General features: G+C 35.1%; 1 protein-coding gene across 1 annotated transcript; it reads right to left on the reverse strand.

The window, feature by feature from the left end:
• Nucleotides 1-5279: 5279 nt before the first annotated feature.
• Nucleotides 5280-9318, reverse strand: LOC112003934 (flavonol synthase/flavanone 3-hydroxylase). The gene is made up of 3 exons (XM_024036161.2): nucleotides 8018-9318; nucleotides 7035-7362; nucleotides 5280-5709 (listed from the first exon to the last, which is right to left on the reverse strand). Exons 1-3 carry the CDS (start codon nucleotides 8482-8484, stop codon nucleotides 5497-5499), a joined length of 1008 nt encoding a protein of 335 aa, XP_023891929.1. The 5' UTR covers nucleotides 8485-9318; the 3' UTR covers nucleotides 5280-5496.
• Nucleotides 9319-27965: the final 18647 nt, after the last annotated feature.

Raw genomic sequence — 27965 nt, forward strand, 5'->3', positions numbered from 1 at the left:
TCGATGAAAGTGATGAAGCTGGGATTGGGATTGTGGTACGTGACTCCTTGGGTCAAGTACTTGCAGCACTAGCTGAGAAAATAAAAAAGCCAAATACTGTGGACTGTCTAGAGATGATGGCAGCAAGAAGGGCTATGAGTTTTTTCTCACGAGATTGGCTTACAAAGCTGCCCGTTTGAGGGAGATTCTGAAGTTGTTATTAAGGCTCTCAAAAATGAGGATATTTTCTCTTCATCCTTTGGCCATATAGTTAGAGATACTTTAGTTTGTGTAAACTTATCGAGGAGTTTTTCTTTCGCTCACATTGTTAGGCAAGGCAATTCTTTAGCCCATGCCTTAGCTCAAAAAGCTTGTTTGTCTCTTCTATTGTTAGTTTGGATGGAGGATGGTCCGTCTGATATAGATTCCTTTTTTATTGTTGATTTTTCAGGTTGTTAATAAAATTTATTCATAGGCTTGGGCTTGATTCTCAAATTAAAAAAAAATAAAAAATAGTGGTAGGAACTTTCACATTATAAAAGGAAAAGATGCAAAGGATAAGGGACACACAAAACAGTTAACACATTTTTATCTAGTATCTTAGGAGTAGTAACAGTCTTAGTGTTAGAAGTAGGAGTGTGCTAGTTGGATTGAGCGAGTGGATGATAATATTTTTAACCAACCCTCTAATGACGAGTTAGGAAATATTCTAATTTACCATTGACCCACCAATCTCTAAATCTGGCATGTTAGTTGAAAATCTTAATGGTTTCAACTTGGTAGGTTGAGTTTATCGCATTGAAAGAAAAATATTTTAGAATCTAAAATTAGACTTGTAAGTAGTAAGAATAATAACAAAATCTTATATAGAGTGTGTGGCTAGAAATTATTAGGGAAGAGAGGTGAAAGTGAAAAAATAAAAGGGAGTAGAAAGAGATGATAGAAATAAAGTGCATGGGAAAGTGGAGTTGAGTTTTGCAACATAACAAAGTATATAAATATAATTTATATATTTATTTTAGATATAATTAGGGGTGTCAAATGTGTAGGTTTGGGGTGGACATAATTGAGTTGGGTATATAAAACTCATTTACCCATTAAAAACCCATTTAACTAATTACTTCTAACCAAAATCCAGCTTAACCCAATTATTATGAGTAAACCCCAACTCACCCAATTACTTAATTATTAAAATTACCAAAATGCCATTAAAGTAAAAATCTCAACATTTTCTTGGATTCTCTTTTCCACACTCTCTAGTCTTCATTCTTGGGATTAAAAAATTCCAGATAAGCACATCCACGTCAGCAATTATATTAAAAATTCAAATAAAAAAATATTTTCTTTTCTTTTCTATTTTCTCTCCCTTTCTTGGCAACCAAATAGTGCAACAAATACAAAGAAATGTCATTTCAAGCACTACACGGTGAATGCTCTCTCCCTTAAAACCATGAATGCAGCAGTGACCAGTGAAACAGTGATGGAGAGGAAGAAGAGCGAGAAGATTTTCTGCCGCTGGAGCTTCCGCCAGAGATACCTGATGACGAAGTCAAAGTCTCCGACGAGGACTTACAGTTCGTCCAACACAATCGCCGATACGCTCTCGAATTTTCCCACCTCAACACCCAATCTATCACCAAGTCCGTTCGCACACAATTTATCACCAAGTTTGTTCTTTCTCTGTTTGGGAAAGAACAGCTTTTGCAGATGCAGAAGCAGTACAAGCTGATAAAACCACAGTAATTTGTTCTCAGTTCTCAACCTTGGTTGCACCCCTGGTGCTTGGCTTTAGGTTTTTCCATTTCAAAAATATTTGAGAATTTTTGAATTTTCAGTTTTTGTAGTTAATTCAGAAAAAAAAAAATTATTGAGAATTTGTGTATTTTGACAGAAAGTCATTTCTTTTCTTTGAAACAATGAATATTAGCAGTGAAATGTCATTTCTTTTCTTTTCTATTTTCTCTCACTTTCTTGGCTTTTTTTTTTTTTTAATGGGAAGGGTTTGGTTGAATTTTGGTATATTGTTTTTGGGTTAAATGGGGCTCAATGGGATTTTAGTTAAAACCCAATAATTATTGAGTCTAATTGGGTTGATACCCATTTAACCCAACTAATAATTATGTGGGTTTGGGTTCAATTAGAGTGGGTGGGTTTGGGCGGACAAATGATTTTGGGCTTATTTTGCCACCCCTATATATAATATAGGCAAGGGGTTGGATTGTGGCGAGTTAAAAATATTCAACCCGCTGTTTACCCGATGCACTAATTTAGCTATCTAACCCGCCCACTCGACCTTCGTCACTAATAGACTTGCACAGGTTGGGTTAGATCGGTGCGGATCAGGTTAGTTAGGAGTAAAATAGAATAAAGTTAGTTTACTTATTCTCATTAGCTTGCTCGAACTCTATTAATTAATGCAAGTACGTTTTCATTTCTTAAAGTGTAAGACAAATCCAACCCATTTGAAATAAGAACTATAAATTTTAGGTAAATTTTTTTGGTGATTATAGAGACAAGTTCGACTAAGATTTGAGAATACTGACGGGGTGGTTCAATGAAGCGACAATAAGGGCAATGGAAAACATCTCTCTTTGGGGCGATGAACATGGGGATCCAATGGATCTAGATCAAGTCAAATTCTGTTGTTCTAATGGTTAAATCCGCCTAGCTACAAAGCTATAGTTCATTCAGATGAAACCAGACGGGTTTACTAGAGAATTGGAAAATACTTTCTCTATCTTATTAGAAATTGAGCTGTACATCTTATATACTGTACAAAACAAAGAAAATGAACTAACTGCAAAAGAGAAATAACTAACTAATCTTTAAACGTGTGAACAGAATTATAACGAACTAGCTCACGTGTTATAACTAACACACTAACTATTAATAGTAAAGTGCATGATAGGGGATGAAGATGCACGTTGAAAATTATTTGGCATTGGTAGGTTTCCATGATATTACTTCTCAAGAACTAGAGATTGATGGGCAACAATCAGATCATTGTTCCACATCTTATTTATTTAATTAATTTATTGATAAAAAAATATGCGGAAGAATAAGATCAATTCCTACTTATGATCTCTTTGATATTGAATCAAATTTGGAGACTCAGAAATCTAGTGCTACATGGGAGACTATGTCCTGACTGTTAAATTAACGATTGTACCAAAAGTTTAAGGTGTTGACCAATTGTAAATTAAATTATTTAATTAACCACATACGTCTTATTGAATCACATACAAGCTTCGAAGGTTCAACAATGGAGGAAATGAAATCAGAGAGAGAGAGAGAGAGAGAGAGAGAGAGAGAGAGCAATGTGAAACTTGTAAAATGAATTCATTGAATAAATTATCATGCTCTGTTCTCTTATATAGTGAGAACAGAGGCGGGAAGAGCAACAAAAAAATAACCAACTAATGAACTATCCAATACTCAGTTTATGCACTAAGTAACAGATGTCAGGCCTGGTGAGAGTCAAATAGAGTAGCTTGCCTATAATTCTTCTATATAAGATGGATCTGGAACATCCTCTCCCATTAAGCTCCTAAACTTGGCTAATTGATCCATAGGCACATTAGTAGGTTTACTTGCTAGCAGACTTGCATCAGAAAGCAGCTCTAGAGTGAACTTCCTTTGACACAAGCTGATGCCTTTCTCAGTCCTTGTAACCTCAAGGCCTAAGAAATATTTTAAGTTACCAAGATCCTTGAGCTTGAACTTGTCATCTAGAAAAACTTTGAAAGCATTGACTGCCTCTACATTATCTCTAGCTATTAGAATGTCATCCACATAGACTAGCAAGATGAGAATTGAACCCTTGCTGACCTCAGTGAAGACAGAATAGTTTGATTTAGATTGAATAAAGCCATGATCAAGAAGAATGGATGAGAGCTTGGCAAACTACTGCCTGCTTGCTTGCTTCAAGCCATAAAAAGATTTTGTGAGTTTGCACACCTTCCCCTTGCCGCCAAATCCAGGAAGAGGAACCATATATAACTCATCATTCAAATCCCCATGGAAGAAAGTATTATTGATATCCAATTGAGAGAGATGCCAACCACACACAGTAGCCACAGCCAAAAGAGTTCTAACAGTCACAAATTTCACCACAGGAGAAAAAGTTTCATAGACATCAATACTCTCAGTTTGAGTGAAGCCCTTAGCAATAAGTCTAGCCTTGTACCTCTCAATAGAACCATTAGCTTTAAGCTTAATCTTCTACACCCACTTGCACCCAATAGGCACTTTACCAGGAGGCAGTTTGGTCAACACTTGATTCATTTGAGTAATCTTATCTTGGAATTAATACTGGAGTTTGTCACACGGGGCTACAGCTACACTACCACAGCTTCTCCCATATCTGCTTGGTGATTTGCCAAACTGAACTGTGAAGTAACTATCGGGAAAGTTAAGAGTGAGGGATATTCTTAAGTTTGCTTTGATGCAGCTTTCAAAAATTATGTAGTAAGGTCCCTTGGAGAATTGCTAATTGGATTGTAGATACTAAACGGAAGGCAATGTGTCTGTTCTTTTGCTAACCAGCTCCTTCAATTTGGTGGGTCAAGGAGAAGCTGAGAGAGCTGCACATGAGCTTTTGTGTGTGGTCCTTGAAAAATATGGTCTGTATAGTCTTTTTGATGTAATGTAAATTATGTCCTTAATGACCTGTTTGGATAAAGGGAGGAAGGAGGGGGAAGGGAGGGGAGTAGAGCATTGTTGGCTAAAAATAAGCTAATTATGTACTAAATCTACTCTACTCTAGTCTACTTCCCCTCCTTTCTCCTCAATCCAAATGGACCATAAGCTAGCTTTTATAGCTATATTCACTTATACTACAAGAGCTCAATTCATAGTTCTTTTTGTATATGTTCTTGCATTCCTTTTGTACTTTTAAGTACTCGATAAAATATATTTTTTTCCAAGTCATTAAAAAGGGGAAAAAAATCATAGAATTGAAATGATTAATATGCAATTCAAATTCAAATTGTGTTTGACTATTATATGTAATCTAATTATAAATATGGGTCTCTTGTAATGTGTTACCAAGCAAAGTAAATCAAGATGCAAGTGGTGTTTTTAGTGTTTAGTGGTATGGTAGGCTATTAGGCTGAGCCCTATTTCTTCTTTTCTCCTTACTCTTATGCATCTTATATAATTCTCCATTATTCTCTTTAATTTTCCCAGAAATATTATTGAAAACAACAAATAGTTCTCTTTAATTTTCACAAAAATATTACTGAAAACAACAAATAGTTTGATATGAATACATCATATAGGAATATAAAATAAAACGTTCGTACACAAAATCTGCAGGAGTGGTGAAATGAATGTGGGGAGATTAAAAATGTTGATATATATCCTCCATTCATAGGACATTAATTAGAAAGAAACAAAAAGAACCAATTACAAAAAATAAAAGAGACAAACCTTTTACATGCACCCGGAGTAGCTTTAACGTAAGCACCACAGTGCCTTATTAATGCAACAATTTCTTATTATCCCAGGCTACTTTAATTACTGAGGAAGCTTGTTGAGTTTACAATAAGCATAGTCTTTGAACATCTTGGCCTTGTACTTGGGTGGGTTCTCTTCGTTAACAAGTTGGTGTAGAGGTCCCACTACAAACTCTCCCGGTGGCTCCAAGAATACTGGCCACGACATTCTAGCCTTCCCTTTATCCACTGTGCTCCTGTGCAGCACGCTCCTGTATATTCCATTGCTGAGAATCTGCCAAGTGTCACCCAGAATCTGTTATTTGTCATGGTATATATGACATTAGGAGATATTGAGTTTATTCTTTATTTTCACTCTACTTTCTATTTAAAATATTATTAAGGGAGGAATCTCCTAAGAGTGGATCCAAAATGTTAGTTAAAGGTTTCGATCCTTTCGAATACAAGACATCGTGAAACTCTGAGGCCTTAAAAACCATTAGGTCAATCCTTGAGGTTTCGTAGAGTAAGTTAAGGTAAATAGAATACGGTTTGTGTTAAATACTTATTTACACTACACACATTACGATGCCAACAGGTGTTCAGCATGTTAACTACTGGGCACGTTAAGCTCTCCAACAACTTCCTCGTTAAGTACTAGGTTCTAAGGAATCCAACGGACCCCCACTTTAAAGGTGAAGTCACGTTGTATTCCTTTTTTAAGACATGTACTTTGGTGAGGTCAGGTATGTACACAACAATAAAACTTTTTAAACTGCATCCAATTAAAACTAGAAAAAACCTTATTACAAATTACATCCAGCACATTATATTTAAAAGGGGACCTGATTAATGTATGTCTCAATTCATTTTAAGAAAATTTTTTATTAAGAATTGAAAAATTTTCTAAAATGTTTTACTAACATATGTCCTTAACACATATGTAGATGGCTCATGATACAGACTAGTTAGTGTCTATTTGGAAATAATTTTATCTAGTTTTTTGATAAAATTTTTTTACTGTAGATAAAAAGTAAAGTTAAATAAAATAAGTATATGATTTACATGAGACCTATAAATAGGAAAAAAAAATAAACAAAAGTTAGAGGAACTAGCCTCATCGCATGCGCGAAGTAAAATAAAAAATTTATAATTTTATTTTAGTGGTCCTATTTAGTATTTTGTAACAAAATAAAAATTTGTGTTTTTATTTTTTATATATAATTTTTATTTTAAGGATCTAATTTATAAGTGGATAAAGTAATTTGAAAATTAATAGGAGAATTTTCAACAAAAAAATAAAAAATAAAAATAACAGGAGAGTAACCCTATTTTTTAGGCAATGTTTTAGTGAGAGTTAGAGTTATATTTTTATTAGATTGTCCTTTAGTTTTGTCTCTACTTAAACATAAGAGTGTAGGACATTTTTGAACCAAAAAAATGAAGAATCCAAACATGAGAAACCCCTTAAATAGTATAGACTATAGAATAAGTAGATGGCTCATTTGAGACCAGCAAATAATAGAAAAAAAGAAGCAATAATTTAAGCTTATAAGTGCATCTCAAACAGCCACTTGGTGTAATAATTACTACTTTTAAAATTAATTGAGAGAGAGAGACCTCAATCTGGTCACCGATGTGAACAATCAAGGCATTAGGTATGTACTTTGCATCGATCCAATGGCCATCTTTGAGAACTTGGAGTCCAGGAACTTCATTAGGCACCAGAATGGTGAGGGAGGAAAGGTCAGTGTGGGCCACTACTCCAAGTGCCAGGTCAGGTCGAGGACATGGTGGGTAATAATTTATTTTCAGCATATACACTATGTCCTCTCCACCCGCTCCTTCTTTTAGTGCATGACCTTCGACCCCTAACCCTAACGAGAGACTTGTGAACAACTTATCTGCCACTTCACGTATGTATTTTGCATACACTTTATTCGCATCTCTGCACCCAATAAATAATTAAACACAAGCAACAAAGACAAAAATGAGTCAAATTTAATACTTACCTAAATTTAATTTTTCACAATCAGGATAGGGTTAATTTAATGTGTGTTTGGATACCAATAAAAAATTAAAATTATTTTACTATTCAACTTATTTTTGTTACTATTTATAGACTATACTGAATTTTTTAGTACTATTCATGAATCTCGCTGTACTATTTCAACTAATTTTTACCTTTATTTATAGTATTTTCGATAATAAGTTTTCAGTTTTCACAAAATAAGCGGTATCTAAATAGGCTCTTAGAGTTATTTATATATGATGACTTTTTATAGTTTGAAATTCATTATAAAAGTAGTAAAAATGTTTTCAGATCTTAAAATTTGTGGTTGTTTTTATTTTGGTTGTTTACATTTTATTTTAACATTTCATATTTGATTTTATTAGTAATTTGAGCCGCTAAGAAAATGGAATCAAATATAAATGGTCCAAATAAAAACAACCCCCAACTTGCTAAATGTGTGCTTTTAGGCTTCATTATAAATTAGAAGATATGAATGCAGCCAAAGACCTTTAAGTCAACTGATAGTGATGCTTCAGATTTAGAATTCATTATGTATTTCAAAGGTAAAGGATGAATGCAAGATAAAAACCTGTAAGAAGGTGGGTTCTTGGGCCAGAACCGGTAGTTGATGGTGGAAGGAGGCCAGATCTTATGGAAAAGATGATCCACCCAAGGTTTTTTTCCATCAATATCTTTCTGGAGTTGGGTTCCATAGCCTTCTATGCTCTGAGAGCCTGGGATCTTAGCATATACTTCTTTCTCTTCTGGTGGGAGCTCAAAGAACTCTTTCCCAACAGCTTGTAACTTGGTTATAACATCGGTGGGTACACCATGGTTGACAACTTGGAATATCCCCCATTCCTTGCTAGCATTAGCAATGGAACGGACCAGGTTTTCTTGATCTGGGTCACTAAGATCAATGGTTGGGATTTCCGGGACCGGTCCCTGGAATGTAGTGATAGCAGGCTGTTCTTTCTCGGGCCTTACGAACTCTGCTGGAATGGTATCAGTGGTGAGAGATAAGGAAGCAATAGCTTGAACTCTCTCAACCTCCATTGCACACAACTTAGCCCACTTTCACTGCTGTTCTCTCTCTCTCTCTCTCTCTCTCTCTCTTTGCTTTTGGCATATAATGCAACTTTGGTTTTGTTTTATAGAGGGTTTAGAAGAGTGGAAGGTGGAGGTACAAGAAATGGTTAATTAAGGCGGCTTCGGATTAAAGAGAGACGACATGAATATGGGGAAAGGGGGTCATGAAACTTTCATTGTACCAGAAACTGAGACGGAAAGAATCCACGTGGAGTAATAGCGTTCTCTTGATAGAAATACCAACCACGCAAAGGACGTGGAGTTATACAGTCCTATTTATAAAACTACCTCGTCACACCGGCAATCAAGTTCTTTTTTTTAAAACAAAATTTAGATTAGTACTTTATGTAGGTACTGTTTTTTAAGTTTTTTTTCTTAAAATTCAGTTATTTGGTTACTTAATTAAAAAATACACTTTCATTCTATGAATAAAAATTTACATGACAGAATTATAAAAGGAGAACCTAATTAAAACAACACCTAAATATTGTACCTAATGACCTGTTTGGAAGTTTAGAGAATGGGAAGAGTAGAGGAAAATAGAGGGGAGGAGAGTAGTGGGAGGAAAGTAGAGGGGAATGGTTATCCTCCACTTTGTTTAGATGTTTTTAAAATTAGTAAGGGGGAAGGAAGTAATTAGTCATTCCTCTTGTTTGGATGTTTTAAAAATTAGGATAGAAAGGAGAGGAAATGATTTAAATGGACAAATTTGGCCCTATTTGAAAATGGACTTGCAACATTGGTCTATAATTAATTTGTTAGATTAAATAATTATTTAATCAACATTCCCATTCCATCAAATACCACTAATAAAAGTATAAAATTACTATTAAGTATTATAAAATAATTTCAACTAATGAGTAATGTCATTGTAAAAAAAAAAAATGTTAAACCAATGAAATTGACAATATATATACACATATGTAGTGATTTTTTTAACTTATAAATAATATTTTCTTCTAAAAAAAAAATACTACAAAATTTGCGAGGAGAAATTGGCTAAAAATAGCTTTCTTTCTTTCTCTCATCAGAATCAAAAGTTTAGTCCCCTGAACAGAGACAAAAACCATGGGCAGGGACGGACCAAGGTAGAAGGCAAAGGGGGCCGGGCCCCCCTTGGGCCCAAAAAAACAAATTTTTTAGTATGTAAAATTTTCAAAAAAAGGCTTCGGTCCCCTTGGTTTTTAGCTCGAGTCCCCCTTGATTTTTAGCTTGGGCCCCCCCTCACCTCAACCATCCCTATCCCAGCCAGCCAGCCCAATAGTTTTCAAAGCCCATAAAAACCTTAATATATATATATATATATATATGTAAAAAAAAAAAAAAAAAACGCCATTTTTCCATTCCTTTTCCCGTGTCCGACTATTTCACTTTCATGTGTGCCATAGATGCCGCTATCGTAAAACGTAGTGAGGCTCAGTTTAGGTCGAGACAGACAGATTCCACTCCTCCCTCCCGTTCAGCTCCATCCCGTTCAGCTCCATCTACATTCGCTTCTTCTTCCTTCATAAGCGATGTGTCCCTTGGAGACATCATGGCGCAGCTGCAGTGCATGGATGCTCGCCTTGATATACTCTCCACTGAGTTGTATCAAGTGAATGTTTATGTTGGTCGTATTGCACGACAACAGGCAACTATGGGTGGCTTTGCTTCTGAGGCTACTCCTTCACCACCTCCTCCAGCGGCTTCTGATTTTGAGGATGATGATGCTTTAGATGATGATGATGGAGATGCTAACTCTATTGATGAGATGTCTACTTGACACTCCACCCTTTGTCACTCGTGACAAAAAGGGGGAGTAATTTTGGGATATGAGAGTAGTCATCTTAGGGGGAGAGTTAGTATAGGACATTTTTTGTTAGGGGGAAGTGTTGATACTTGAAGGATGTAGTGAGGATATGATGTATATTTTTCTTTTCTACTTTTTAGATACATTGTTCTTGTATTTTAGGTCTTGTGTCCAGTTTTTACATACATTGTACTTATTTTCTCTCTATATAGATGTATGTTTCTTTCACCTATCTCTACATGTGTTGTTTCTTGTTTATCTTTATACACATGTTTCTTATACTTGTATGCAATCTATTATTTATGTTTCACACAAGATGCCTTGATGAGTTTTGTTTAAAGTGTTTCAGAAATACAGGTTGTCAAAGTCTACTTGCCATAAACTCTCTTCTTGCAAAGTTTTTCAAGAGTTTGTGTTAGGATAGATTTTATTGTATTCAACAAGTGAATATGAGTTGAGTGATTTATGACTTCTCTCATATGTTCATTTGTTTGTTGTGGTTTTGTCACGGATTGCCAAAGGGAGAGATTGTTAGGACATATGTGGTTTCACTTGTTAGAGAACATATGTCATTCTTTTATGTAATTGGCTAATTCTTTGACAAAACGCACTTTACTTGTAATTGGGTAGATCTAGGATGTGTTGAAATAGTTCAAGAAACTATGTTTCAAGATCAAGTGTGGAAGCCTTCAAGTCTGTCCAAGAAAACAAGCTGAAGTGCAAGATTACTAAAGCTCAATAGCTAGTATGTGTCGAGGTTTAGAAAGCTGTTCCAGCTCGCAAGCTTGACACCTGCTCAACAGCTTCTTGATAGCTTCTATCTGTCGAGGTTTATAAAAATCAGAATTCTGATCTGATTTCTTGGAATCCATGAATGTGTCTTTGGGCCTTCTTTTCTCCTAACCCTAGACATATAAAAGGATTGTTTTAAGGGCCGTCAAACAGGACACAAGTTACACAAGCATTGAGAAAACTCTGTTGAAGCAAATTATGACCAGAGACAAAGTTCTTGCCCTAGTTTATCTCTTCTGACGAAGTTGCTGTGTATGTGCAACTTTGGGTTTTGTAACCAAGTATTTTCTTAATCTTCATCATGTAGGATGAACTGAAGAACTTTGTAGCCAACCTCCCTTTCCGTTGGTGTTGAAGTTGCGTACTGGGATTCGCGCATGGGTTAGTCACGTACTTGGGAGTCGTGCATCAAAAGGGAGAACTGTCACTACAGAACAAGTCCAATTGGATATTGGGGTAAGGGTTCAACTGTAGGTTGGTAAGATACTTGGGATTCCTTTACTTGTAACCGCTTGTTGTAATAATAGTGGAGTTTCAGGAGTGGTGACCTGAAAATCACCCGGTGGGGTTTTTGCCGTCAGGTTTTTCCCCATTCGTAAACAAATCACCGTGTCATTTATTTTCCGCTGCATTATTAGTTTATTGGTGATTTGTTTGTGCTACCATGCGTTTGCATGATAAATTGATTAATTAATAACTTGACTAATTAATTTATTGATTTAATCACAAGAAGTCAATACGTTTTTGGCCTATCATCATATCATTTATAATTTTTAAATTACATGACACAATATATATTACTATTAGATAAAAAAAAACAAAAAACAAAAAAAACAAAGAAAAAAAAAAAACAAAAACAAAAACAAAATCTTCACCAAGACATGAATACTCTTCATTTTAGTTGAAATGTAGAGCATTTGAATTTAACATTGTCACCTTAATTTTACTCCTCATCCTAAATTCTTTATCCATCTTAGAAAATCTTTTTTTTTTTTTTTTAAAGGAATATCCTTTAAGGAAAAGTTTTCTCTCCAAACTAGTCTGGAGAGAAACGATTCCAACTTTGCTGATTTTTTTTATATTATATATGAATTTTGAAAATCTAACCATTGGATTTCATGGTCCTTATGTTTTTAACATACATGTCAAATTTTATTCAAATAAGATGTTATTTATCATTCGATCAATATACTTATTTTTTGTTCATAGTTTTGATCACAAAAACTTGAAAGGGTGATTACAAACATCGCCCACCCCCCGGCGAACAGGTAGACAAATAAAAGTGGACAGATAAAAGTGGACAGAAGGGTTAATAATATCACTCACAATCTATAACTGTTGTTTTTTATGAATTTGAGATGTGTTTCAAGGCTACGTAAAGAGGTTCTTTTTGTACTTACCTTACCTAAAAACTAGAAAGGTCCTAATATGATAATAATTGTGAAATAGTAATGCCAGTACAGTCCACATGCATGCCAGTAACTAAGGATGTGAACCGCCTTCAACATCATTCTATTTACTAGTATTTATCTTTTGGCTGAAACTTTTATCCCCTGTTTTTTAGATTATCAAATATACGATCAGTTACCACTCTTTGTTGAACCCTAAAATCTTTCACACCTTGTTGATGAGGGATCTCTCTCTCACACACACATATTCTACCTTTTGGGTTCACTATTTAGAATTTTTCAAGAAAAGAAAAAAAAAAAAAAAAAAAGACTTCTCTTCCTTACTTTGGTGTTGCCGCAGAAGGAAGGCTTGTGTTTGGTAGGAAAAGCAAGCTCAGTGTATAATTCTTCAGCCAATGTGAGTCGTTTTCTCACTTTCTCTCCTTCCTCTCTTTCTGTTTTGGGTTTGAAATTTTGCAATCTGATATCCTATTATCTACATTTACTTATATATATATATATATATATATATTATTTATTGTTTTAAAATGGAGTAATGCTACATTAAAAAGTTCTATAAATTTAACATTTTCTAAATTAGCATCTCAACTCACATGCGGGCATCACAATCTTCAAATTAAATTTTTTGTTTTAATAATATGATATGCTATTTTAGAAACGTTATGAAATTGTTATGGATTTTTTGATTGTCACTCATTAATTATTCTCAAATTTGCCCTTCCCAAGACTGACTATTTGACTATTTACCCTTCCCAGGGCCAGGTGAGTATTAAAGATTTTTTACCTTTTCATTTTACTTTTCAACTCCAATAAAAATTACCACCCCATTTGGAAATATTTTATGATTATCCTTGTTTATTATTATATGAGAAGATATAATAAATTTTAAATCTAGTAGTAAAGTATGTTGTGGTACATCATCATGTGGTTGAAATCCCATATATTTCTATCCACTATTTATCAATTAAAAAATATACAGTATATATAATGTTATGAAATTGATAATTATATGGTATAATGTATAAATCAAATAACATAGAGTTTAATTTTATTTCAATATAGACTTATAGACTTATTGTTCAATTTTCAAGTATATGGAAACATAATTACTTCAAGAAAATTAGTTGGAGGTTTGTGCCTCCATTTTGAGATAAATTACTCCATTCTATATTGGAAACCTATTTAAGAACATTCATATCAGTAGATTTATAGTATAAATATGTACAAAATTTACACATTTTTGCTTCAAAATGATTCATTTCAATGAGTATATAACTATGTAAATTTACAAATTTGATAAAGCACTAACAATATTCATTTTATAATTAGTTCTTAATTTTATTTATTTATATATCCCAAGGATGAAAGAAGAGAGTGGATGGTAATTGTTGTATGTGAAAAAAAAAAATCAATAAAATTGATATATAATGAAATGTAGTGTAAGATTGATTATCTGATATGGGGTGTTTTGAAAAGTGGATATATAAAACAGAATAGTCAATTCTTATACTAAAATAGACCAGAATTTTTGCACAAGTTGATGCGAATTTTAAGAATTTTGTCATTGGGTTACATATTCTCTTTATTCTTAATATGCAAACTAAAAATTAGGTTAATCAAATCTTTTTTACTATTTGATCAATAATTTTATATTCTACTTATAATTTTAAAATACTTGAAATTTTAACAAAAATTATGGTGAGATAGTTATTAATCTTTGATTAGTTTGATATTTCGTAAGTAATGGAGAGTATAACATTAATAAGTAATCCAATAGTTGATTTGTCAAAATACTTATTTAATAAAAAATTATGTAGTACTATAATAACACAAATAGGTACTTCAACTGTAACTTAAACATAACCTATATATATATATATATATATATTACTTGTGTATTAATTTTAATAAATTCATCATTAGATTAAATTTTATCCTTTCTTATGTACACCAAATTTGTTCAAAATAAATATTAAAGGCTAAAATTATTTGAATCAGGGAAAAACTTAAGCATAGTTCTTTACGTGTTAAATGTTAGATATTGTAATTATATTTAACCATTCTATTTTAAGAACAAATGAGTTCCATAGGAAAATGTTATGAATGCAGCCCTTCATATTTTTTATTCTCTTGCTAGTACTTACTATGGACAAACTTGTAATAAGAAAATCACGTAGACCACAAGATTCTCCTTTTTTATTTATCCAAAATGCATGTTCTTATTGACCTCCATGAAAATATATTCTAGAGCCGCCACTGTTGAAAATGTTTCTTCTTCAACTCCATGTGCATAGTAAAGAAATTTAGGTAGGTGCTAAGAATGTAAAATGTGTTGTTGTTGTTGATGTATAAAGTCAAAACAATAATATTGGTGAAAGCAACAACAGCTAGTTATTTGTGGTACCATGGTCCATGGTTTTGAACCATAGTGGTGGAGGGGCCTATATTGTTGAATAATTGTGGCAGGTGGTGCTTCTGCAGTGGTGTATTCAATATTCATCTGTTTTAAGTGGTATTACATGTATCGGATATATACATGTATCCGCCATTTCACATGGGAGTGGACCCCATACTTGTACAATCCACTCCATGTGAGAGTGTGAATACATGATAAAGTCAAAACAATAATATTTGTGAAAGCAATGGCTGATTTTTTGTTATACCATGAGTTTGAATCATAGCTACTATTGTTGAATAGTTGTGGCAGGTGGTGCTTTTGCAGTGGCATATTCATTATTTGTCAGTTTGAGGTGGTATTGCAAGTATCAGAGAAATGCATGTATCTATCCTTTCATATGGGAGTGGCCCCCACATTTGTAGGACCCACGCTATGTGAAAGTGTCAATAGAAGATAAATTTTCTCAGTTGGTAGGCTGAGGTGGCCCCCACATTGGTATACATATATATATATATATATATACACACACACACATATATACATAGATAGATATACATACATATATTACCTGTGTATTTTAATAAGTTCATCATTAGATTAAATTTTACGCTTTCTTATGTACCCAAATTTGTTCAAAATAAATATTGAAAGCTAAAATTATTTAAATTATGGAAAAACTTAAGTATAGTTTTTTACATGTTATACCTTAGATATTGTAATTATATTTAACCATTCTATTTTAAGAACACATGAATTCCATATTTTTCAAACGAATTTCTGGTAAACAAGAAATTAAAAGAGAAATGGGGAACAACAGAGTAGATGAGGTGGGTAGGTGTTGGTGTTGTTGATCATGAGTATGCAGATCTATTAATTATGTTGTGGGGTGTCGGTGTAGAGTTTGGAAGTGTTTCTCCTTCTACTCCGTGTGCACAATAAAGAAATTTATGTAGGTGCTAAGAATGTAAAATGGGTTGTTGTTGTCCATTTATAAAGTCAAAACAATAATATTGGTGAAAGCAACAACAACTAATTTTTTGTGGTACCATGGTCCATGGTTTTGAACCACAGCGGTGGAGGGGCTTGTATATATTGTTGAATAGTTGTTGTTAGGATATATGTTTTTTTACTTGTTAAGAACATATGTCACTTATTTATGTAAATTGGCTAATCCTTTGACAAAATGCACTCTACTTGTAATTGGGTAGTTCTAGGTGTTTTTAATACTTCAAGAAACAAAGTTTCAAGATCAAGTGTTGAAGTCATAAAGTCTGTCCAAGAAAAAAAAGCTAAAGTGCAAAATCATTAAAGCTCAACACCTTCTCGATAACTCCTCGACACCTGCTATCTGTTGAGATTTATAAAATCAGATTTTCTGATCTGATTTCTTGGGATCCGTGAATATGCTTTTAGGCCTTCTTTTCTCCTAACCCTAAACATATAAAAAGATTGTTTTAAGAGCCGTCAAACTGTACACAAGTTGCAAAAGCATTGAGCAAACTCTGTTTAAGCAATTTGTGATCAAAGACGAAGTTCTTGACCTAGTTCATCTTCTCAGACAAAGTTGCTATGTATTTTGCACCAAAGGGTTTTGTGACCAAGCATCTTCCTGATCTTCATCGTGTAGGATGAACTGAAGAACTTTGCAGCCAACCTCTCCTTCTAAGTTGGTGCTTGAAGTCGCGTACTGGGATCTGCGCATTGGTTAGTCACGTACCTGGGAGCCGTGCATCAAAAGGGGGAACTGTCACTACAGATCAAGTCAAATTGGGTATTGGGGTAAGGATTCAACTATAGGTTGGTAAGGTACTTGGGATTCCTTTACTTGTAACTGCTTGATTTGATAATAGTAGAGTTTCGAGAGTGGTGACCTGAAAATCACCCGGTGGGGTTTTTGCCGCAAAGGTTTTCCCCATTCGTAAAAAAATCACTGTGTTTTTTAATTTCTGCTACATATTTAGTTTTTGGTGATTTGTTTGTGCTTCCACACGTTTGCATGATAAATTGATTAATTAATAACTTGGCTAATAAATTAATTGGTTTAATTACAATGGGTCATTCAGTTTGTGGCCTATCAAGTGGTATCAGAGCAAGCAAACTCTGATTAGGTTTTAATCTTTGCTGTGTTTGATCCATTGACTCTTGTTTGTCATGGATAGAGGACAATCGTTAATTATATCTCCTTTATTTGATGGGACTAACTATGCATACTAGAAAGTACACATGAGAGTTTTTTTTTGCAGTCCTTAGATGAAAAGGTGTGGCAAGCTATAGAGATTGGCTGGACAAAGCCAAAGGAAGCGCCGACCGATTGGGATGAAGCCAAGATCAAGGTGGCAAACTTCAACAACAGGGCATTGAATACGTTATTCAGTGCGGTCACCAATGAGGAGTTCAAGAAGATATCCTTAACAGAAACTGCTAAGGAGGCATGGACCATCCTCCAGACAACCTATGAGGGCATAAAGGCTGTCAAGGATTCAAAGTTTCAGAGGCTCACAACAAGCTTTGAAGAAATAAAGATGGAGGAGGATGAGTCGTTCGATGAGTTTCATGCCAAGCTCAAGGACATAGTGAACTCAGCCTTCAATTTTAGGGAAACCATCCTTGAACCCAAGATTGTAAGGAAGGTGCTCAGATCTCTACCCGAGAGATTCCATGCGAAGATTACTGCTATAGAGGAATCAAAGGACATTGACAAGATTCCTTTAACTGAGCTGGTTGGAAACTTGCAGACTTACGAGATAAGATTATCTAGGATTGGCAAAATGGGTAAAGGCAAGAGCATGACTTTGAAGGCAAAGAGCAGTGATACAGATGAGTCTTCCGATGATGAAGATTTCAAGATGAAGTCCTACATTACAAGGCAGTTCAAGAAGTTTATGAAGAATGCTAATGGGAGGAGCTTCGATAAGGACCGCAGACAATCTAGTTCTTTCCAGTCTAAGGTGCAAGACAGAGGGAAAAAGGATGCTAAGGGAGGTGGTTAGTACACTGTTCTTGTAGGACCAAAGTGTTTTAGATGTCATGGATTCGGTCACATGAAGCATGAATGCCCGACATATCTCAAGAGCATTGGGAAGAGTAAGGCACTTGTTGCAACCTTGAGTGACATTAAGACTAAAGATGATTCCGACAATGAGGATGACAAAATCTTAAATACCTTCACTGCCACAGTCAATCCTACTGAAGGGATTGTTGAAGAAGTGGACGAAGAAGAAGAACTGGTGGAGTCCAAATTCGAGAAGATGGATGATCAATATGATATCTATTCAGCCTATGAGAAGCTTAACAAGATATCTGAAAAGCATGAGAAATTGTATAGGCTGGCCACCAAGAAGCTCAGTAATGTGGAACTTGATTGTGAAGAGTTGTTCACAAAGTTTGATGAGGCAAATCAAACTATTGGAGCACTGAGGTTTGAGAACAATTTCTTGGCTGAGAAGACTAAGAAGCTTGAAGCAGAGCTGTTTCAAGTCAGAGCTCAACTAGAGAGGACTTCAAGTGCAAATCTTGATGAGATGCTCAGCATCTAGAAATCTGCTTCGGATCGAACAGGTTTAGGGTATGGTCTTTCTTCCTCTCATATTGCTTCTACTAGTGCTACTGTTTTTGTTTCCCCTGCTAATAACACTGATATTGAGAACACTAATGATAAAATTGAATTAGCTAGTGAGAACTTAGACAAGGGTAAATCTATCTTAGGAGCACCCTCTAAACTGGATAAGAAAGATGTTAAAAACCCTAGGACTAAGAAGACTAACTCTCAAAAGTCTAAATAAAAGAAGCAGCATCTCTGTCATCATTGTGGAGTTGCCAGTCATACTCGACCAAATTGCTATAAGTGGCTAGCCACTCAACAGAGCAATGGCATGATAGCATTTGGAAGCTAAAATTAGCTTCAATCCTCTCTGGCTCCTCTTGGAGATTTTCTTAAAGCCCTCATGTTCCTTTCGAACTTGAACGGTTTCAATTCTTCCCCCTCACAGCTGGTTCAAGGGTTTAATCAAAGGAAAAGTTCTTCCGAGGTGTGGAAGAAAAAGGACTCTAAGTGATTTCATCACTCTCTTCTCTCTTCATGTTTTTCTTGTTTGTTGCATTGCTTGTGTGTTTTGCATTTATTTTGAGTCAATCTTGTTTTATGTTTTGCTTTGTTTAACATGTTTTTGTGTGTTTACTTTCAGTTTTGTTTATTTTTGTTTTTGATATAAAAATTTAAAAAAAAAATTGAAAAATCAGAAAAATACAAAAACAGTGTGTGTTTTGTGTACATTGGTATTTGTGTACCTTTGATGGCCATTGAAACAAAGTTTTCTAAACTTTGTATCTCTTGTAACTTAGATAAGCATCTCCATGCACAACTAAGCAAGTGAGTTTTGTGGCTCTTGTTTGTGATGAGTAAGATTAAGTTATCTCTTAAAACTTAACAGTCATATCATTCTTTTTGATAAGTAGGACTAGAAAATCCTAAGAGAAAGGCATAAATAACCATCTCACCATTGTTGCCTGCCAATCATAATATGACACCTGTATGCTTCGGCATAACAAAAGTGCAATGTCAAAGACACCCATATGCTTTGGCATAGCAAAAGTGCAGTGTCAAATGCTTAACATCTTGGGTATTTCTTTTCTCTCTTTTTATTCCCATGCATGATATGCTTAAAAGAAAATATGCAAAGAAAAATAAAAAGATAAAAGATAAAAAATGCTTTAAATATGGTTGCAAGCGTGTATTCTAGGAGATGTGGGAGTTATAGGATGTACTTCAAAGGTGATAGTCCCCATCAAACAATTATGATTCTGTGTGAGTTAAAGTTATTTTCTCATATCTCAGATCATCATAACATGTATACACATATGCAATCTTACGATATTTTTCACACACAACACGCAATATTCTTTACTACTTTTGATACATGTGCAGGTACAATGTGATTTGGCCATCACAAGTGTTTACATGTGCTAATGTATGCTCACTAAATTGTCTTGACTTATTTTTGAAAAATAAAATTGGTTAGACTTGTTTAGTGTGTATGTGTGTTTCTGGGGATCCATGTGCTTAAATTGTTTAATGAGAGATGTTTTTGAGAGCTTAATATGTTGATTGGATCATTGGTTGAGGTGTATGTTGGATTGCATTCATGCCTGTGTTTTTCACTCCTCGAAAAACTGCTTTTAACTGTTGTCTCGACACCTTCTCGATACCTTGTTATCTGTTGAGCTTCTCGAGCCTTTTTCTTATCGCAATCTCGACACCTCTTTGACACCTGATGGATCGATCGAGAAAGTTCCTGTCTCCTCGATACCTTGTCGATCAATCGAGGTTCTGTTCTTGGTTTTGGTGTTTATTCCTCGATACCTTCTCGACACCTGTAGCTGTCGACGTTCATTTTCTTGACACTTACCTCGACAGCTGTCTCAACACCTCTCGACACCTCAGCTGTTGAGATTTACTGAAGCTTCTATTTAAGCTGCTGTCGTGATCTAAACTTCGTTTTCTCAATCTTTCTCGATCTATCCGCGGTTGTTCATCTCCCTAACCTCTTTTTCTCACTCAAAATCTCCAACCCACGTGATTTTCAGCCATTCCTTTCAGCCATTCCTTGCTTCAAATCACTTGGTAAGATCTCTTTTTCCTTCCTTTTTCATGCATTTCATGTTTTGAATCTTAGGTTTTGAGGGTTTTGAAAATTTTGGGGTTTTTCAAAATTAATGAGTTTTTCTTGAAATTTTGGATTGGGTTTTCACTTAAATGTGTTCAAAATGTCATACATTGCATTTCATGTGCATTAGAATGGTATTTTCATGCATTTAGATGTGTGTTTTCTTCTTGTGTGCTGATAGGATTGGATTGGACTGAGCCCATGATGCTTTTTAATTTGCATGTCACATTTTCATGCATTCCCCATGCATATGTACTCATTGTTCAATATATTTGATATATGTGAACTATTTTGGGACTTTTCTAATTGTCTCCTTCTCTATCTCTTTCTCATTTTGTTTACGTTAGTAGTGTCTATGGCACCTAAGCGTAAATCCACTCCGGCTCGGAACCCTCTGCATTCTGGAGCTTCTTCCTCTTCTGATTCTGTTCCTCTAAATCTTCGGTTCCATGATGGTGATGCCCACAAGGCATTTTCGGAGAACTTTTCTAGACGAGGTGTTCATTCGGAACACCATGTCATTTTGGCGGACTTCGTAGACACTGACCTTTCCTCTGTCATTCACAGTAGGGGATGGGAGTCACTATGTGACGTCCCGATCACATGTCCTCTCGTGCTTATTTAGGAGTTTTACTCCAACATGCACGGGATCAATCGTTTAGTACCTCTCCTTTTCACTTGTGTTCGAGGTACGCGCATCCCTGTCACACCACAACTAGTTGCGGATGCGCTTAGGGTTCCTAAGATAGAGTTTCCTGACTATCCTTCTTGTGAGCATTTGAGGACTGTGTCCAAAGATGAGCTCATTTATACTTTTTGTGAGCTCCCCACTGATTGGTGATGACGATGACGCTTCAGATGATGATGATGGAGATGCTAGCTCTACTGATGAGATGTCTACATGACACTCTACCCTTTGTCACTCGTGACAAAAAGGGGAGTAGTTTTGGGTTATGAGAGTAGTCATCTTAGGGGGAGAGTTAGTATAGGACATTTTTGATAGAGGAAGTGTTGACTGATGGGAGGAGTGTTGATATTTGAGGGATGTAGTGAGGTTTTGATTTATCTTTTCTTTTCTATTCTTTATAGATACATTGATCTTGTATATGAGGTCTTGTGACCAGTTTTACATACATTCTACTTATTTTCTCTCTATATGTGGATGTATGTTTCTTTCACCTCTATTTTCATGTGTTGTTTCTTTTCTATCTTTATACATATGTTCATTATACTTGTATGCAATCTATTATTTCCGTTTCACACAAGATGCCTTGATGAGTTTTGTTTAAAGTGTTTCAGAAATACAGGTTGTCAAAATCTACTTGCCATAAATTCTCTTCTTGCAAAGTTTTTCAAGAGTTTGTGTTAGGATAGATTTTATTGTATTCAACAAATTAGTATGAGTTGAGTGATTTATGACTTCTCTCATATGTTCATTTGTTTATTGTGGTTTTGTCACGGATTGCCAAATGGAGAGATTGTTAGGACATATGTGTTTTCACTTGTTAAGAACATATGTCACTTATTTATGTAAATTGGCTAATCCTTTGATGAAATGTACTCTACTTGTAATTGGGTAGTTCTAGGTGTTTTTAATACTTCAAAAAATAAGGTTTCAAGATCAAGTGTTGAAGTCATCAAGTCTGTCCAAGAAAAACAAGCTGGAGTACAAAATCATTAAAGCTCGACACCTGCTCGATAGCTCCTCAATACCTGCTATCTGTCGAGATTTATAAAATTAGATTTTTTGATCTGATTTCTTGAGATCCGTGAATATGCTTTTGGGCCTTCTTTTCTCCTAACCCTAAACATATAAAAGGATTATTTTAAGAGCTGTCAAACTGTACACAAGTTGTAAAAGTATTGAGCAAACTCTGTTCATGCAATTTGTGATCAAAGACGAAGTTCTTGACCTATTTCATCTTCTGAGAAGAAGTTGCTATGTATTTTGCACCAAAGGGTTTTATGACCAAGCATCTTCTTGATCTTCATCGTGTAGGATGAACTGAAGAACTTTGCAGCCAACGTCTCCTTCTAAATTGGTGTTTGAAGTCGCGTACTGGAATCCGTGCATTGGTTAATCACGTACTTGGGAGCCATGCATCAAAAGGGAGAACTGTCACTACAGATTAAGTCCAATTGGGTATTGGGGTAAGGGTTCAACTGTAAGTTGGTAAGGTACTTGGGATTCCTTTACTTGTAACCGCTTGATTTGATAATAGTGGAGTTTCGAGAGTGGTGACTTGAAAATCACCTGGTGGGGTTTTTGCAGCAAGGGTTTTCCCCATTCGTAAACAAATTACTGTGTCTTTTAATTTCCGCTACATATTTAGTTTTTGGTGATTTGTTTGTACTTCCACGCGTTTGCATGATAAATTGATTAATTAATAACTTGGCTAATAAATTAATTGGTTTAATCACAAGGGGTTATTCAGTTTGTGGCCTATCAGTTATGGCTAGTGGTGCTTCTGCAGTGGTGTATTCAATATTCGTCGGTTTTAGGTGGTATATTCACTCCATGTGAAAGGGTGAGTACATGATAAAGACAATAATAATATTGATGAAAGCAACAATTGATTTTTTGTTATACCATGGTTTTGAATCACAAGTACTATTGTTGAATATTTGTGGCAGGTGGTGCTTCCACAATGGCGTATTCATTATTTTTCGGTTTGAGGTGGTATTTGTTTGTTCATTTAGACTCCTGTACACTCAAATTGTTCAACCTAATTAATTAACCAAGTTGATGATAGGCCAAGAATGTATTGACTCCTTGTGCTAAATTAACCAATTAATTAGCCAAGTTAATTAATTAATTCAATTAACATGAAATATGTGTGGTAACACAAACAAATCACCAACTAAGTTAATATGCAGCAAAAAATAAAATAAATACGGTGATTTGTTTACGAATGGGGAAAACCTCCAAGGCAAAAATCTCATCGGGTGAATTTAAGGTCACCACTCCCAAGAATCCACTATTATCAAAACAAACGGTTACAATTAAGGGAATCCTAGTACCTTATACCAACCTACAGTTGAACTTTTACCCGAATACTTAATTGGACTTATTCTGTAATGACAATCTCTCCTTTCAATGCACAGCTCCCAGTCCGTGACTAACCAATCGATGCACGAATCCAAGTACATGACTAACCACTAACTGGAGAAGGATGTTGGCTGTAAAGTGCATCAGCTGTGATGGCCCTTAAAATAATCCTTATAGATGTTTAGGGTTGTGAGAAAAGAAGGCCTAAACAAATATACACGGATTGGAATGAAATCAGAACTGAAATCTAATTTTCGTAAATCTCGATAGATAGCTGAGCAGCTGTCGAGCATCGGACTTACACAGCCTTTTAAACCTTGATAGATTCTATCTATCAAGCTAGTTTTCAAGTTTTAAAATCCAGCACTTCTTCACTTGATTTTTGGACAAATTTGCATGGCTTTAACATTCGGACTTGAATTCTTGTTCCTTGAAATATTAAACACATTCTAGATCAACTCAAATACAAGTAAAGTGCATTTTGTCAAAGGATTAGCCAATTCTAAATTGACATATGTTCCTAACATGATTCACATATGTCCTAACAGTTGATACTTAGGTTTATTATGAGATCTAGGTTAAACACATACAATCATATTACTTAGTGTGGAAAAGTAAAGAAGGCAAGTAATATGATTACTGAGGAAAACCAATGAAACTAACTGTTTCAAGATTTAAAAAAAAAAAAAAAAAAAAACTTGGTGAGGATTTAACCAAATCTATCATCAAGGCAACAAATTCACTATGATAGAGTGGAAGTTTTACAAAAGATTTGCTCCCTAAAATCTAAAGCTGCCTCTTGTAACACTTACTCACATGACCACATGCAGCTCCAAATCCATAAACTCTTCTATTTGAATTTGTCGCATGCAAACACCCATGTTTGTGACTTTGAGATCCCACTCAAAGCTTTAAATCATCAGCTATGTATGATCTTGTGGTAGTAACTTCAGATCTACCAGTCCTAATAACATGAAGATGGAATTCCAATGGTGACTTTGAAAGAAGAAGATAGTACCTTTTAGATATCAAAAGAACACTATTAGGTTCTAAGGAATTAGAAACTAATTTATCAGAACTTCATTTTGTAATGTTGGCAAACCATGATCAAAACGTTTTAGTCTTGTTTAGACTTGCTCAAAGTATATGTTTTTCATATAAAGTTGGAATCGAGTTGCTGCAGGATTTACTATATAAATCTGCCTGACTCGATTGATCGAGAATTAGACTCGACTGATTGAAAGTTGTGCAGATTGCTTTTTTTGCAGAATTTCCAACTCAGCCTAAGCCCGGTTGACGTGTAGGGTTTTATGTTTTATTTTAAGTATAAAAGGGAAAACCTTAGCCATGTTTTACAGATGCTCTTTATGCTATATGTGTGAATCATCATTGAGATCTAAAGGTGGTTACCTTTACACATACTTAGGGTTTCCAAGATTCAAGACTATGTCAAGAATTTGGTGATTGATTCAGTTGCTGATTCAAGAGCTTAAAGATATACAAGCGGGAGTGCTTGTACTTGCTGGAAATCCAAGAAAAAAGTAGTCCGTAGACTCGGAGCTGTCACGTGGTCGTGGTAGTAAGTTTCCTGCTCAAGGCAGCAATAGGATGTTAGTGGTTTAAGTTACTATTGTGTAAACTTCAATTCTCTCATAGTGGATTCAGTTTACCTTGAGGATAGCTAGGTTAAATCCTTCATAGATTTTTTACTAGTTTGGTTTTCCTAGGTCATCATATCTTTGTGTTCTTTATTTTTCGCACTTTACATTGATATGATATATTTGTGTTAACCTAGATCTGATAATTTGACTAAGTAATCACTTGACTAATTAACTAGGTTAATCTAATTGTATTTTAAGGGGTCTAAAAACATACAAACACCACTAAAGTCATAGCAAAACTTGCAGCTTTCCTTTATCTTGTATTCTGACTTATAACACCTTGAGCATTGTCTAATTATACCTATAGACTTATGAATCTATATCTAGATAAGTTTGTGTTCATGGTTTATGAATTGTTCTAAACTTTTATAACATAACAATCTCTCCCTTTGGTAATCTGTGACAAAACTTACATACAAAATGAAATGTGTTAGGATATATGTGATTCACTTGTTAGGAACATATGTCACTATTTTATGTAATTAGCTAATCCTTTGACAAACCGCACTTTACTTGTAATTGGGTAGATCTAGGATGTGTTTAATACTTCAAAAAACCTTGTTTCAAGTTCAAGTGTTAAAGTCATGCAAATTTGTCTAAGATTCAAGTCTGAAAAGTGCCTGTCATTAAAGTTCGACAGCTAGCTATCTATCGAGACTTGTAGAGCTATTGAAGCTTGTGGCTTGATAGCAGCTCGATAGATAGAGTATCTGTTGAGGTTTATAAAGTTCAGTTTTTCAAAACTGGTTATCATTCAATCTGTGATTGTATGTTTGCTTTCTTTTCTCACAACCCTAGACATATAAAAGGATACCCTAGACATATAAAAGTATTATTTTAAGGGCTATCAAAGGTAGGAACAAGTTTTACAAAGTGTTGAACAAAGTTTATTCAAGCAAATTGAGACGGAGACAGAATTTGCCCTAGTTCATCTTTCTTGTAAAAATGCTGTTGTGTTTGTACACTGTAGGGTTTTGTAACCAAGGAGCTTCTCGATCTTCATCGTGTGATGAACTGAAGAAATTTGCAGCCAACAACCTTCTTTAGTTGGTGATTGAAGTCGTATACTAGGATCTGCACAATTGGTTAGTCACGTACTGGAAGCCGTGCATTACAGGGAGAGATTGTCACTACAAAACAAGTCCAGTTGGGTATTAGGGTAAGAGTTCAACTATAGGTTGGTATAAGGTACTGGGATTCCTTTACTTGTAACTGCTTGTTGTGATAATAGTGGATTCTCGAGAGTGGTGACCTTAAAATCACTCAATGGGGCTTTTTCCGTGTAGGTTTTTCCCATTCGTAAACAAATTACTATGTCAATTTATTTTTCGCTGCATACTTTAGTTATTGGTGATTTGTTTGTGCTACCACGCGTTTGCATGTTAATTTAATTAATTAATAAACTTGCCTAATTAATCAATTAATTTCATCACAAGGGGTCAATACGTTTTTGGCCTATCAAGTGGTATCAAAGCAGGCACACTCTGATTAGGATTAATCTTTGCTATGTGATCTATTGACCCCTGTTTGTCATGGATAGAGGACAGTCTCTTATTATACCTCCTTTATTTGATGGTACTAACTATGCATACTGGAAAGTACACATGAGAGCTTTCTTGCAGTCTCTAAATGAGAAGGTGTGGCAAGCTATAGAGATTGGTTGGACCAAGCCAAATGAAGCACTAGCCGACTAGGATGTTGCTAAGATCAAGGCGGCAAATTTCAACGGTAGAGCATTGAATGCCTTATTCAGTGTGTTCACCAATGAGGAATTCAAGAAGATATCCTCCACTGAAACTACAAAGGAAGCATGGACCATTCACCAAACAACTTATGAGGGAACAAAGGCTGTCAAGGACTTGAAGCTTTAAAGGCTCACTACTAGCTTCAAAGAGATCAAGATGGAGGAGGATGAGTCATTTGATGAGTTCTATGCCAAGCTCAAGGACATAGTGAACTCAGCTTTCAATCTTGGGGAAACCATTCCTGAACCCAAGATTATGAGAAAGGTTCTCAAATCTCTACCCGAGAGATTTCATGCTAAAATCACCGCAATCGAGGAATTAAAGAACATTGACAAGATTCTGTTGACAGAGCTAGTTGGTAATTTGCAGACCTATGAGTTAGGTTTAACAAGAATTGGCAAGTCGGGTAAGGGCAAAAGCATGACATTAAAGGCTAAGAGCAGTGATACTGATAAGTCTTCAGACGATGAGGATTCTAAGATGAAATCCTACATTGCAAGGTAATTCAAGAAGTTCATGAAGAATGCTAATGGGAAGGGCTTCAACAAGGATCGTAGGCAATCTAGTTCTTCTTAGTTTAAGAGCCAAGACAAAGGGAAGAAGGATACTAAGGATGACAGTCAGTACACTATTTCTTCAGGACCAAAGTGTTTCAGGTGTCAAGGCTTTGGAAATATGAAATAAGAGTGCCCCACATATCTCAAGACCATTGGGAAGAGCAAGGCACTTGCTACTACTTTGGGAAGACCATTGGGAATCCTAAATGTTTTCACTGCCATTGTCAATCCTACTGAAGGGATTATTGAAGATGTGGACGAAGAAGAGGAATTGGTGGAGTCCAAGTTTGAGAAGATGGATGAACAAGATGAAATCTACACAGCCTATGCAAAATTATACAAGGTCATAGAAAAGCATGAGAAGTTGTATTGGTTGACCGCTAAG

Source organism: Quercus suber, unplaced genomic scaffold (genome assembly GCF_002906115.3).
Source record: "Quercus suber isolate HL8 unplaced genomic scaffold, Cork oak 2.0 scaffold_349, whole genome shotgun sequence".
NCBI classification, from domain to species: Eukaryota; Viridiplantae; Streptophyta; class Magnoliopsida; order Fagales; family Fagaceae; genus Quercus; species Quercus suber.